We start from the raw sequence: 14,608 nt of genomic DNA on the forward strand, positions 1-14,608 counted from the left end.
GACAGATAATCATACACTATCACCTGCAAGTTCTGTGGAAAAACGTGACATAATGATAAAGGGTGTAGAGTGCAAACACCATACGAAATAATTTGAAGAAAAAATTATTATTAATTTTAAAATATTTGCAATTACTTCTCTCTTTCACTCCTCTTTTCCCATCACTTGAATCAAACCAACCATTAATTACTTATAAAATATCATAACTCAAATTCAAATATTCCTTGAAACATTAAAAACATCAACATTTTAGTTTCAGGGTGAAAGACTAGAAACACTACCATGCAACCTTATATTCATTAACTTTTTTTTGTCTTTTTTAATGAATCAACTTTACTAACAAAATAGTATTTCCCAAAAGCTCAAAAGGAGAGGAGTTCTCTCCAAGCTTTTATAAAACAGTACATCAAACAATATGCTACATTGATGACAACAAAATTTTTTATCCAAGCAGGAAAATTTGATTTTCCTTCCCAGTTTGTTTGAAACAGAGACAAAGCCCATCATCATGAGTAGAAGATCTTGAAAGATCTAAGCTAAAGCTACTTGTGCAAAACAAAAATTTTACTGAAAATTTCAGGCTAATAGTAATCAGTCCTTCACATCTGTTACGCCATCTACGGATATCTGAAATCTTGCTTCAGCTTCAGCCAAACATGGAGAACTGATTACTTTGCATATTCGCTCCTCTCCTCTGCCTTTCCGCAAAGCTAGCCTGTCAGCAGCAGGTCATACTTAAGCAACAGTGCCCCGTGGGTTAGCAAGAACCAAAGAGAGCATATACAAACCTCGTTGTAGTAGCGTGGGCCATAATGTTGCCACCAATGGGTTTGATTTGTGGCCCAGCGAAAATGGCAGAGCCATCCACTTGAGCAACTACTTGGTTGGTTATAACAACAGCAACGCCAAACTAGATATGTGAAGAAATGGTTTAATCCATAACAGAACTATATGGTACTTTGTTAGCCGTCTACATCTGCTCAGTCTCAATCTGGAAATGGTTTTCCATTAAAGGACAGAGAAACTACCTCATCTGCTAATTTCTGTAGGCTCCTCAAGAACTTTGCGAGATGCATTTGCCTCGCTGATAATTCTCCCCTTCCTGAAAAATCTGTCCTATAAAGAGCAGTAGCACTATCTACTATCATGAGAGCAAACCTGCATGAAGAAAGTGTGTTATGACAGTTGGCCTTAGCATAAAGCATGGAATCCTGTAAAACAGATTCATGTCTACAAAACTGGTGCATTAAGCAGAGCTTGATGCTTTTCTATGTAATCAGTGCAAGAAACTATGCTGTCTTCTGTCAAACAGGATTTTTAGTTTTGAATTTGATATCAATTGACCTGCGAAAGGTGCATGCTTGTCCCATCACATTCTTTTAGAAAATCTCATCTCAATAAACCCCATATGTGATTTTCAAAAGGAGGTACAAGGACAACAGTACCTTACATAATTGTCAGTAGTTGATAAGTTAACAAGAGAATTCAATTTTATGTCCTATCTGTATAATAGAAACCAAGAGTTGAAGAATATTTGAGGAAAACATTGCACAAACATGAAATCCCTCAATCATTGACCTTGAAATTGGAGTAAAAGCATCAACATCTTTCCTAGGGAACCACCTAATATAAGTGTAAAAACTGGGTCATACCGGGTTTCCACCATCATGGACGCAGCTTCAAGCAGCAGCCTGGATTGATGATCAGTGTTATATGCTCGAGCATAGGCCACATTCTCCAAAACATCAGCACCATTCAACCCGAACCTAATTGTTTACAGTTCTTACAGATGATTTAGGCAAACTAATGCAGTGCACAAACAGATGAGAATTGTTTAATTTCAAGGAAGCCAGTCTGACCTGTCTGCTATTTGTAGTAGTCTCTGTGGCCTGAATGTCCCCTCTGCATCAATGTACATAGCTTTTCCCTCCCCACCACCTTGGTCTAATGGGAGCTGAACATAATTGGAGTTGCATGTTTGGTAAGCTTAGAGGTATAGATATGAACTTATACCAAGCAAATAATTTTATTTTCTGATTGAAACCATGTTTTTACCAACTGGCTGGTGAACATAACATGAACAATTAGAATGTATAAATAGTTCTGAGTTGAATTTCCTTCATTTATATCCTCAAAAAATTTCACTTGATTTAGTATAATTCACAAGTTGCAATGAAGCTTTTCTAGTTGAACAATTGGTCATGTTTATTAAATCAAGATGATCTTACTTGGCAAGTGACACAGAGTGTATGGCATAGTTGAGTCTTTCCAGAACGGAACTCCCCATATAATTCAGTTATAGACCCAGTTTCAATTCCTCCTGTCAAAAAGACAAACTACATGAATTGCAAACTGCAAGATTATAAATTGTAGCATGTCGTCAACGGGAAACCACCTTCTAAAATTTTGTCAAGTTCCTTTGACCCAGAAGTTATTTGAATTATTTCAAGCCTCTGAGCATGTAGTTGGCTGGCACTTGTAAAGCCCAGTGGCACCAGCTTTGAAGCTGTAGATAGTTATCACAAAAGAGAAGTAAAAATAAAGCTGTTGATTTCAAATTTAGCAGGACTTCAACAAATCACAAGAATATCAAATCTTGAACAAGAAAAACATGCCTGCCTCGATAATCTTATCTACTTTTGCATCACTAATTCCTTTTATTTGCAAAAGCTCCTTCCTTGGAGAGTATGCCACAGATTCTACAGTGCACAAGCCAGCATCTTTGAGCTTTTTAATGTCAAGGGCAGAAATGCCTGATGCCTTAAAGAAGAACAGGTAAAGCAAACATTTAGCAACCAAAGATGTTCGTGTTCTGACACAATCATCAATAATTACATAGATCAGCAACCTTAAGTCTTAAAACACAAGGGACTATAAAATTGAGCAAACTTTTGTTGCTAAGCTAGGAAATTGGTCACAGCCATTGGTTATGGAAAAGAGCAAGATCATTGGATCTATCCTACTTACCCCATCAGAAGAACCCAATGAATTTTTCTAGTTTGTTCCACTTGCCTATACTGATTGAAGAAACTACATTAACAATATTAAGCTCCACCTTGGTAAGAGAGGCTGCCTAAAATCATAGCAACATTTATTTAGACTGTGTTCGATAGAAGGAAACTGGATCCTTTTCATGGTATCCAAATTCTACCTAATAAAACATAACATCACTCAACTTTACCGAATAAATATGGCAAACCAGGTATTCTATAATCCCTGCTATCATTGTCACCAACATCGATTTGTTTATCAAGTAAACCAGTTTCTCAAGTTCCAACAGATTCATGAACTAGCAGCAGACCAATCAATTTTTCAAACTATGAAACCACATAAAAAGAAGACAAACAGAGAACACTTTCAAAATACATCATCGACAACTAGAAGCAGCTATCAATGAATAACATCGAGTGAGTTCAATAACTAAGAATATCTCAGAGCATCAAAATTTCCATCTTTATGAAATCCAAAAACCCTCTTGGTTCAAGAACTCAGAAACAGTATCAAGAAGTTGCATCTCTGATAGTACCCTATTCTTTTCACACCTCCAAACGCAGAAAAGGCTCTGGGCTTAGAAAGGTCACCAAATTCCAATAACATAATTCTTAAAAAGCACTAAGCAAGAATGAAAAATTTGAAGGACCCCTTTTCCTCAAAATCATAATACAAGAGCGGAAGACTGAAGATCAATAAAAAGAAGCCCATTTTGTCAATCCTGATCAATGAGACGGAAATTCTGTCGCCCAACGCCATGAGAGAGAGGGAAGAAAATAACTTCTCCAATTCAAACCATAGTTTCAGAAACCATGGAATGGAAAAAGGGTCTTCAGTTTCTACAATATCTTGATGAATTAAAAGAAAACCCAGAAACGAAGAGAAGAAACCATCAAACTGAGAGAAGGTAATCAGATGATTGACCTGAAGTTGCTCAACAGGAAAAGGGCCATGCTGAACATCTTCTAGTTCCTCCTGTTGCTCCTGCTGCAACACTTGCTTTCTCTGCTGCTCCATCAATGGCGTCCCTGTGTGTCAATGAGTGTATCTCTGTGTGTGTGAGAGAGAGAAAGAGAGTGTGCGTGTGTGTGTGTGTGTGTGTGTGAGAGAGAGAGAGAGAGAGGGAGACAGGTTTTTGAAAGTGTTTGGAGAGGCGCCAAAAGCAGAGGGGAAAATTGCAAATTCAGATCAGTTGGTAGCTGAGAAACTTGTTCGCTAAGCCTTAAGCTCAACTCTTTGGGCCTTTACAACACTGCAATTTCAGGCCCTAGTAAATCTAACAGGCTTGGGCATGTTCCTGGGCCTGGGCTTGATTAGGTCTGATCGAATTATATATTTTATAAGACTATTTAATAAAAATTAACTTTGTTCACCTCAGTGTAATCAAATTTAACATTTGAAAGATTGGACCAAACCCACGTCTTGAGGTGGTATTTGCTGTCATAATAATAGTATGAATAATATCGAGCCTTAGTTATAATAACAGGTTTTAATCTAACGAAGTAAACATTAAACTAGCCTGTATTGTCAGTCAAAATACTTGCTAATCCAATGATGTAAGCATGCCCTTAGAGGACACATACAAGCGTCTCAATTATATTCATAATTCTTTTGAAAATGTGAAGTTATATCTTTTCTTAAAAAAAAAAATACTTGAAGCCCATGATCTCAAGTTCTACCAATATGTCGGTACCAGTCTATTCTAATTATAGTTGTTGATCTACTGATATAGTAGTTATTTGTTAACTATACATATTTAATACTGATAATTGACATTACTGATTTACATACAAAAGAGGAATCAATGTATAATACAAATTGTACAATACGCCCATTTGACTTACTATTAACATATTGTAGTTCAAACAAATCTTTTATAATCAAACTATCTGTAAGGGTAAAGATGTACCACCTCACATATATTAGTGCATGTGAAGATATATAATGATAGTTTGGTTAGAAAAAAATTAGTTGACCTGCACTAACTCAATAGTAAATCAATCGATAGTAACTGTGGTGTTTGTTCAATATTAATAAATTTCGTAAATTTTAACTGTACTGTGAATATAATTTGGAAGCTTTCTATTTAAATTGTGTGTCTGAGCCTCTCAGGTAGACGTTAGATCCCTGCTTGGTGTATTTGGATTTGTTAAGTGTATATTTGGAGGTGTTTTACTGATCAGATGATGTGTTTAACTTTAACTTCTAGAATCCTTTTCAAATAAGTAGATGGGATGAATTTAGTCAAATGAACTTCTTGTCTTCTTCCATCTTGTCCGGAAAAAGAATAAAGAAAAAAAAAGTCTTCACGAAGAATGTAGGCGTCAATCAATATCACTTCATAGCTCTGGGCGTAGTAGTTTTGTAAACTTGTTTTCTATTATATTTTAACTGATGCAGTTGTTGATGTGGAATCATTTGGACTTCAAACAGATAACATTTAAAGTTATTACATATAAGGTTGATGATTGTTTTTCTTTTTATTTTCTTTGCCCGTTTGATCTTTATATTTTAACTATTCTGACTATTTTCACTTTCATGATAGGTAGTGTCTCGTATCACAAAGGCTCAAGTGTTGTTGGCGGTGGAGGGAGAAAGGGAGTGAAGTTGGTTGTTAATATTTTCCTTTTTTACGGTACGTAGATTGTATTTTTAAATTTTATGTTTGCATTTCTAAGTTTGTTTGTGCATATGAACAATTCAATATGTTGAAACTTTTTTTTGGTACCTACCAATGCAATTTTATTAGTTTTACCACACACATACACACACGCATATATATATGTATTGGGATGTAATGTTGTTATTGATTTATTTTATTGTCTTCATTTTTTACTTTATATAATCTATTTAATTAGTTTATTTTGCGCCTAAAAACTGCAGCAACAGTAGAGGGAGAGAAAGAAGAAGAGAGTGCTAAATAGAATAATAATCGGGACCAGACGCAACCCAAAAGGCCGGGTCTGACATAATGAATTTGTGAGTATTGGGTCGGGTTGGGGCTCATACACCACTTATTAGATCCTGAATTTAGGTAGGATATTTCATACCCAACGACAGATCTACATATAATGCACTATACCTCGTAAAAAAGTAATGTAATTATCTCAAATTTATTGAAAAAAATATAAATATTGTACCAAATAAGTACATAGGAGAACTTGTAATTATGCATTTGAATATTTGTAGCTAAGTCCCTTTTGGCTAATAGTCATTTGACAATTATGATCCCAAAAATAGTGTCCCATCCAACACTACAACTTGCAGCCTCACATCAACCTGCAAATCAAATGGCTCCTTTATTTCTTGATGTTAACTAATACTCTATTATTGGATGATGAAAGCTCAAGTTAGCTTAGCAAATTGAATTATATATATTTTTAATCATAAGATGATGCTGTATTTCTTGGTTTACTCTTTGAAAAATATATAATTAAAATGTTTCTTTCAATGAATAAACTGAGTGAATTTTATACAGATGATTTACATATATTATATATATATATATTAGATGAAAAATGAGACACAACATTAATTCAATGAAGAAAGAGATGTAGAAAAAATGCTATTTTTTTTTTTTTTTGTAATTGTATGGAGTTATAATTGTTAAGACATGATATTGAAATATAAATTACAAATAAAAAAGGGATAATGACACTTACTTTTATTGATTTATGATTTATTTACATAAATTAATTATTCGTGCATTTTGAAAAAAAATATATATACATTTATAAAGAATACTGACATCATTTATACAAATCATTAATGGTTTTCAAAAAATTATATATACACCGCTCAGAAAAGGTCAACGGCATTATACAAATTATTATTTTTTAGTTGTTAGATGGGTAGTTTTTATAACTACATAAAAAAATATGGGTGATTTTTATAAATAGATCATAAATTAGGGGCGTAAATATAATTATTCTAAAAATTAAAGGAGTAAGTTTGTTGTATTTTTGCTTCTAATTATAAGCATCCAAAGAAATCAACCAAAACATTGATATGAAGTCACATATATACATTTCACTCATATTCTCAAACAGGTTGGGCACAGAGAAAGATAAAGAAACATCGATCTTTACATGTATATCATGGAAGTTGCCACACATAGTCACACACATTCAAGCTTAAAACAACATCACGTCAATCAAGAATCTACACTTTTTCCTGTTTTCAATTAAAATCATCAATGGAGGCCCGCAACGAAAGTGACCCCAGTTGAAGGCAACCAGGAATTCCCACCAATGAAACTAGCAACCGTGAATTTCGTGGCCTCCGGCGTACCGATGACATGAAATCCAGGCCAGTTCACCCTGCCGGAAGTCTCGGCTCCAGGCCCCATATTCTCGTACTCAGCAAAATACAGTGTTTTGTACGTGGACCCGCCGGCGCCCTCCCACTCCACCCAGCCCCGGGCCGAGATCTCCCCGTCGATATTCGACTGCATGACCACCGCCCTGGAGTACGGTTTCCAGGGCCTACCCAGATAGGAGTTGTACTTGTCTCTGACGGGGGAAAAGTCGGACCCGACTGTGATCTTACAGTTTTGAACTGAGAAGCCCGTGTTCTGTCCTGGATCGCTGCGCCCGTTCGCCAGGATTGCATTGAAGGCGCCGCCGCTACGTGGGCGGCGGAGGACCAGATTACAACTCTGGAACACGGCAGCAGCGTTGCCGAATATGAAGTCCACAGTGCCGTAAACGTCGCACTCACGATAAAATTGACGAAGGGCGAGTGCATAGAGCGTGTCCTGGTAACCGGCGATGCTGCATCGGTATAGCACGGAATTGTCTGAGGAGATGGTTAGCGCCACTGCTTGATGGCCTTCAGGGCCTGCCGTGTTTTCAAAGCCGATATCCCGTGCTATGAAGCCATCCCCAGTGATTGCTGTAACGTGAAAAAGGTTACTTTACTTTGATATAAACGCACATTAGTTGTTATTTTCGTCAAAATATAACTATAATCCATTAAGTGTGGTAAAAAGCTTAACTTTTTGCATCGAGAATAGAATTTTTAGAGAGAGAGAGGGAAGAGAGAGAGAGCTCACTGAAGGTGGCTGATCCTCGTAGAGAAGAGCCCTTGGCTACACTACTACCTCCAGTGATGATAGTAGAGTATTTTCCATCACCAATTAAGGTAATCCCATCTTTGTTCGTGTTGATTTTCTCATTATAAGTACCAGACTTCACATATATCACGAAACGACGACCTCCACTGGCAGCCTCGATCGCCTCGGAGACTGTTTTGAAGTTCCCACTCCCATCTTTCGCAACCACAACATCTGCTTTTATTTCACTACTTTGGAGCAATTTTCTGTCCCTGGCCGATACCCAATCGGGAAAAACTGGTCGTGCAAGAAGCCGGCGCCCTGGAGGAGATTTGCCTGTCGGGTTTCCAGCGATTCTGTTCACCAGAGCCAGCGGGTTGCTAACCAGTTCAGAAAGATAGTCCATTTTCTTGTAAATTTCTTCAATGTACAAATTTGAGGGCACATGCTCCTCGATTGCGTCCTTGCAAGTCTGTTGGAATGTTAGCGCTGCACTGAGCAACGTTTGGACATCGACCTTGTGCTTGCTGGGAGATTTTTGAAGCAAATCTAGCGCCTGGTTAAGCCTTTTGAGCGACATTTCCATGAGTTCGTTGCATTCATCTGCGTATGCATACATGTTATGTGCATAAAGATTATATAATTTAATTTATTTAAATAAATGTTTTATATATTAAATGAAATTGAAGATGCAATAAAATTTAAAATACTAAGTGCTTCGATCATAAAGGTGGTCTTAGTGCTTATAAACAATACATGTTGCGAGTCTCTAATGTTGACAAAATTTACGGATAAAATGAACTAGTAGAGATCGGATAAACGCCTCACCTAGGCACATTTAATGTTCATAAATACAAAAGAAAAAGAAGAAAATAGGAAGTTTATTGTCTTTATCAGGCTAACAATAAATTCTTTAATTGCATTTGCACTTATGAATGTGAAGCATGAATTCGAAATCTCTAGTAACAATTTTTTCTTTTGATTTGTTTATATATAATTCTGAAATAAAAAAAAATTCAAACCCTTCGGCTCTCAATTTGAACTATGTTAAGTTTCGAATTTTTATAATATAAAGTCATTGAAATTGTTTCCTTCAAATCATTCATTCAAATTCAAATATAACGTAAGGTTTCAACTGATCGTTGACAACTAATATCTCATACAAACTCCGATCGATACGAGCAAATGACCCCACATCAAGAACAATATATCCTGGGAAAATAATATACATTATAGAAACTAAAACTTAATTTCCGACAAATAGAATGGATGAACTAGTAGTAACATAGACATGAGAAAGAAAAGTTGGCAAACATTACCGACAGCCATCCGGGTGGGTTGAGCCCCGGGGGAGACAAAATGGGAGCTGATGAGGCTGTGATCAGGCAGGCGGGACTCGGAGATTGTCCTGTTAACAAGTGCAGACAGGACATCAACTGTTCGATTCCCTGGCCCTAAACCTGTCAGGGTTTGGACACACAAAGCTGGAAACCTTGTGTACAAACATTGATTTCTCACGTAACCATCCTTTGCTGCCCTGGACTGCCCTACACTCAAAGTTGATATTGCTAAAACCAAAACAACAATGCATTTTAAGGTTGCCATTAGGCTTTAAAAGAGAGCTAATGTTTGGCTGCAACTCTTTCCTTTTCGTGACTATTCAAGGTTGTACGATTGAATGGGAATAAGTGCTTGGGCTTTTATAGGGGACCGGTGAGACGCAATTAGGCAGAATTTGAATTTTATATTTATATATTACGCGTGTAAAACTCATGTTGTTAATATATTTAAACGGATTCATGACATGCATGCTGAACTTTTTGTAAGAAATATTATGTTTTGGGTACATAATTTAACAGTTTATACTTTTCAATTATACAATCATTCAATCTTATACTAGAATCGATCGAAAATTTAAAACAAAAAGAGAGTTTCGAGTTAATTTAATTCAATCTGATTATAAATTATTCACAAAAATATTGGAATGATTTCTCCAAACCAAAAAAACAAAAAAAGAAAAAGAAAAAATACAACTAACATGTGAGAGAGCATATATATTAGAAATAATTAATCTTAAATAATTATAGCCATTAGTTAATAATTTAAAATAGAAATCAAGTGATCATATCTATCTATGAGTTAGCTTGTGGGTCAATTTGTTTTGAGCTTGATACCTAATTATATTTCACTTCAATCACCAATCACTTAGCCCTCACCCATTTTGGATAAGCTTCTATTTCCCATCATCACTCTAACTAACCTATTCCATGCCTCCCTCTACTCACTCTTGACGTGAAATAGCACTCGAAATTAGTTCAGAGGCTAAATTCTACCCCTAATCAGTCTAAATTATAATATATTTGTCGTGTCAACTATTTATAATTCAAAAAAACTGATTACGATAAGTATAATATATTTATTATGTGATTTGTTCGATCTGCATAAACTCGATCTGGATAGTAGGTTTCCAAGCTTGGAGATGCTACGTCTTTCTCTTCGCTTTCTTAAAATTAGCCGTCGTGGTCCGCCGTTCCTGCATGTATATAATAATTAAGTATCCACGCTTTTAAATATGTTATATATGAGAATAAATAATATAAACCAACAGGTCAAATTTAAAAAAAAAAACAGAAAAGAAAACCAACTTAAAAGTATTATTAACACAATAAGAGAATTGATGTAGTGGTATCACAAATCGCCGTTTATAAGTAAAAATGTTGTTTCTTTTTATATTAATAGATAATAACGATGAGTTAGATTAATTTTTTTAGTAAGATAGCGTTAGGGTGGCTCATTAAAACCGTCAGTTGAGAGACCTAACCATTGGATTGCAGATCATTATACTCACATATATATTTCACAATCTTATTTTTATTTGAGTACTTAACAAAAAAAATTAAATTATTTTTTTAAAAAAAGACGTATATAATAAGATATACTTTTTTGGGTATCTTCAAGTCAAGTCAAGTTTTATTTTTTCTAAAACAAATTAATATCCATTTAGGGTACATTGTATCGAGCACTTTTGATGTTTGATACAATTATAAACATCTCATCATTGTTTGAGAAATTATAAATCCCCTGATAATAAAATCCGTCCATAAATTGACACCATTAGAGTTTCATCAAATTTAAATTAAATTTCATTTAAATCTTAAATTAGAATTATATATATATTTTATAATTGCGTCATCCAACATAAACATAGTTATATTATATATTATAAAAGTATTGATAATTTTTTAAATAATAAAAAAGTATTTATAGGGAGCTGAATGTAAATTATCCTATATATTACTAACTTCCAAGCACCATCTTTGTCCATCATTTTAGCCTTTGAAATTCATTGGTGGTTATAGGAAATTGCTGAAGGTACTGAAGTTTTGAAGCAACTTGAACCAACTGGAGTTTGTAGATTTGCTGAAATAGTTTATTTACTAAAGGCGCATTTTTAGAAATGCACTTTGCAAATTTGGGTAGTCTGCTAGATTATAAGGAGGTCGTTGATAGGATATTGTGTATTTTTTATAGTGAGTCCAATCTCATGGAAAATGAAAAAACAAACAACAGTGTCAAGGTCCTCTGCATAGGCAGAGTATAGAAGTATGGAAGCAATAGTCTGTAAAATTACACGGGTTACTTATCTTCTTCAGGATTTACGGGTTGAGGTTTCTACACCTATTCCATTTTTCTGTGACAACAAAGCGACACTACACATCATAACAAATCCTGTGTTCCACGACAAAACCAAACACCTACCAACGTACTTAGTCTCAAAAGCAACACATTGCAAACATATTCACCAAGCCATTGTCTAGTGTTCCTTTCTTACATTTCCGTTCTAAATTGGGCTTGATTGTCCTGAATGCAAGTCCAACTTGCAAGGAGGCTGCTGAAATTTTGAAGCAACCTGAAGCAGCTGGAGTTTTGCAGATTTGCTGAAATAGTTTATTTACTAAAGGTGCATTTTTAGAAATGCACTTTATACTATTCGTTTGCTTCTGACAGTTAGGGGAGTAGTTTCTTTAGTTTGTTAGGATTAGTCAGTTTATCAATTAATTAGTTAGTCAAATTATCCATTATTTAAAGAATGTTTTAGCTAGAAATGTTGCACAGAGCACTTCCTTTGATGAAGTCTACTACGTCTTTTTGCAATCATAGCAGAAATGTCAAATTAGGCTGTGAGTTGCTGCTTGCCAGCTAATTTTATATATTCATCCGTCCAAAATTTAGGGTCGCTCATATAAATTTATATTTATATAAACTTTAAATTATTATATTAACACATAATAATAATATTTATAAATTTATATTTATATATAATATTGAAATAAAGTATTTGGAATTTTTTAACTTATTATTAATTTATTGCATGTTAAATAATTTATATTTATATATAGTATTGAAATAAAGTATTTGAAATTTTTTGACTTATTATTAATTTATTGCATGTTAAATAATTTTTTTTTGACCAAACTATTCTTGTATATTTTCATATGCTAGTGCATGTGAGGAGGCATATCTTCACTCTTATAAGGATAGTTTGATCAGAAAAAATTTATTTGATCTGCAATACGCCAATAAAAAGTCTATCGGGGGTAAATATGATTTTTTTTTAAATATTTTTTGCTAATATCAATAAATTCGATGAATTTCGACTTACAGATGGATATATTTGTTAGATGAAAATAAACGTCAAGAGTATTAAATTTAATTCTCTTAAAGTTAGAGAAAATCTATATGTAACCACACTAACCCTTCAAAAAGAACAGTATAATTATTGTTTTTTTTTTTTTTTTGAAAAGTCTTAATCCAAGATGTCATGTTCATGACAGGATTAATATTATTGCTCACTAATAAGTATGAAAACCACATTAATTAATCCGCTTTAACATATCTAGTTTGTTAGGACGTTTGTATCAATGTGAACGCCCAGCAAAATCATGTACCAAAAATAACATATTTTCTCAACATATGTAATTATTATTTTGGGGAAATTAGCAACAACTCTTATAAAATTTAACATAATTATAAATATTTTTCGTTATTTGAAAAACTATCGATACCTCTCTGATACTTGATAAAATTGTGTAATTCTTGGATGGTGGCTTGAAATGATCGATGCTGCCCCTTTATTTTATTTTTTTTTTAAATTAAAAACTTCTGAAAAATCAGAAAACTTGGATGGAGAAATTTCGAAAATTGTAAAAAATTATCCACTTTATCTATAAAGAAGTTTCTTAAAATTTTTAAAAAATAATAAAGTTATCATTTATAGTCCATAAGGATATTTTGATCAGTTCATTTTAAAAAATAAATAAAAACAATTCACGAATTTGGCTGAATATTGAAAGATGGTTAAAATTAAAAAAATATATATTAATAATTTTTAATAATAAAAAAAGTAAATTTTGAAAAAACTAATAGTAAGTTACGCTCTTATTTATGGATAATTGGTTAGGAGTTTGATGATAAGGTTTGTGGGTGTCATGAATTAACCAATCAACTCCAATTTCAATTTATCCAAAGTCTTTGGGACAGTGACAACACAGAAAAAGTTCATTGCCCTGTAAGAAAAGCTTCAAATGACATTAGATGGCATCTTTTATCACATTTTAATACTGAATTTCAGTGGAAAACTAAATATTCATAATTGACGGGCGTCCCTTTTGAAAACCATCGTACATAAATAATTGTCTAAATCAAAATGAGATAGAAGATCGTTTACCATATGTACGAGACTAAATAGTCGCGTACAGTTATTTTTGTTAATTGCATCAAGTGATAAATGCAGGACAACATCGTCCGAACACTTGATGTTATTACGTTAATGTACGTGTCATTAAGAATTAGAAATAACAACTTACAACGATGTAATTTTCATTGCCACTTAACTTGTGAAATATTATTATACGTAATGTAAAAAATTGTATTTTCAATATATCCTTTCGCGTCAATTTTGACCATAGTTAGTCTGAATTATTTGAGGACTGAGGTACGTGTAAAAATACTGTATACAGGAAGTAGATAATTTAAAAATGGGATAATTATACTGTTGTTTCCTGAGATTTGGTTTAGTTATATGCAGACTTCTTGTTGTTTGAAAAATTACATCTATCACCCATAAGGTTTGTTTCCGTCTAACAAATTAGTCCATTTGTTAGTCAAAATTCATCGAACTTGTTGATATTAATAATTAAAAAAAATCTATATTTACCCCCAATGACTTATTACATAATAAAAAAATCTTCTTATGACCAAATTATCCTCATACGTCTTTACGTATTAATGCATGTGAAGAGGTATATCTTCACTGTTATAAGGGTAGTTTAGTCTAAAAAAATTACTTGACCTACAATAAATCAATCGAGGGTGAATATCAATTTTCATTCAGTAAATTTTGACTAACGAAGGGATTTATTTGTTAGACGGAAGCAAACCATAAGAGTGTTAGATGTAATTTCTCAAATCACAAAGAGTTTACGTATAATCATACTAAATATCAGAATATATACTGGGACGATTACTCGTTTAAAAAAATTTACGTGTAATTACTTGTTTAAA

At 33.7% G+C, this 14,608-nt stretch overlaps 2 protein-coding genes across 2 annotated transcripts; both read right to left on the bottom strand.

The window, feature by feature from the left end:
- LOC105161967 (DNA repair protein RAD51 homolog) lies at positions 362-4,182 on the bottom strand. Its single transcript, XM_011079852.2, has 9 exons — positions 3,916-4,182; positions 2,616-2,760; positions 2,396-2,506; positions 2,229-2,320; positions 1,860-1,954; positions 1,653-1,766; positions 1,029-1,158; positions 789-910; positions 362-715 (listed from the first exon to the last, which is right to left on the bottom strand). The coding sequence occupies exons 1-9, from the start codon at positions 4,006-4,008 to the stop codon at positions 592-594; spliced, it is 1,026 nt and encodes a 341-aa protein (XP_011078154.1). The 5' UTR covers positions 4,009-4,182; the 3' UTR covers positions 362-591.
- Positions 6,980-9,695, bottom strand: LOC105161968 (pectinesterase). The gene is made up of 3 exons (XM_011079854.2): positions 9,364-9,695; positions 8,045-8,647; positions 6,980-7,884 (listed from the first exon to the last, which is right to left on the bottom strand). The coding sequence occupies exons 1-3, from the start codon at positions 9,647-9,649 to the stop codon at positions 7,184-7,186; spliced, it is 1,590 nt and encodes a 529-aa protein (XP_011078156.1). The 5' UTR covers positions 9,650-9,695; the 3' UTR covers positions 6,980-7,183.

The sequence above is a fragment of the Sesamum indicum genome, linkage group LG5 (assembly GCF_000512975.1).
Source record: "Sesamum indicum cultivar Zhongzhi No. 13 linkage group LG5, S_indicum_v1.0, whole genome shotgun sequence".
Classification (NCBI taxonomy): domain Eukaryota; kingdom Viridiplantae; phylum Streptophyta; class Magnoliopsida; order Lamiales; family Pedaliaceae; genus Sesamum; species Sesamum indicum.

Bases quoted from the DNA above. Each gene is read 5' to 3' on its own strand.
- LOC105161967 (XM_011079852.2), bottom strand. From the start codon at position 4,008: ATGGAGCAGCAGAGAAAGCAAGTGTTGCAGCAGGAGCAACAGGAGGAA. The intron at 2,321-2,395 runs GTGGTTTCCCGT...TCTTTTTGACAG, and splicing joins ACTTGACAAAATTTTAGAAG to GAGGAATTGAAACTGGGTCT. The intron at 1,159-1,652 runs GTATGACCCAGT...TTCTTCATGCAG, and splicing joins TCCATGATGGTGGAAACCCG to GTTTGCTCTCATGATAGTAG.
- LOC105161968 (XM_011079854.2), bottom strand. From the start codon at position 9,649: ATGGCAACCTTAAAATGCATTGTTGTTTTGGTTTTAGCAATATCAACT. The intron at 8,648-9,363 runs GTAATGTTTGCC...ATGCATACGCAG, and splicing joins ACCCACCCGGATGGCTGTCG to ATGAATGCAACGAACTCATG. The intron at 7,885-8,044 runs GTGAGCTCTCTC...TTCACGTTACAG, and splicing joins ACGAGGATCAGCCACCTTCA to CAATCACTGGGGATGGCTTC.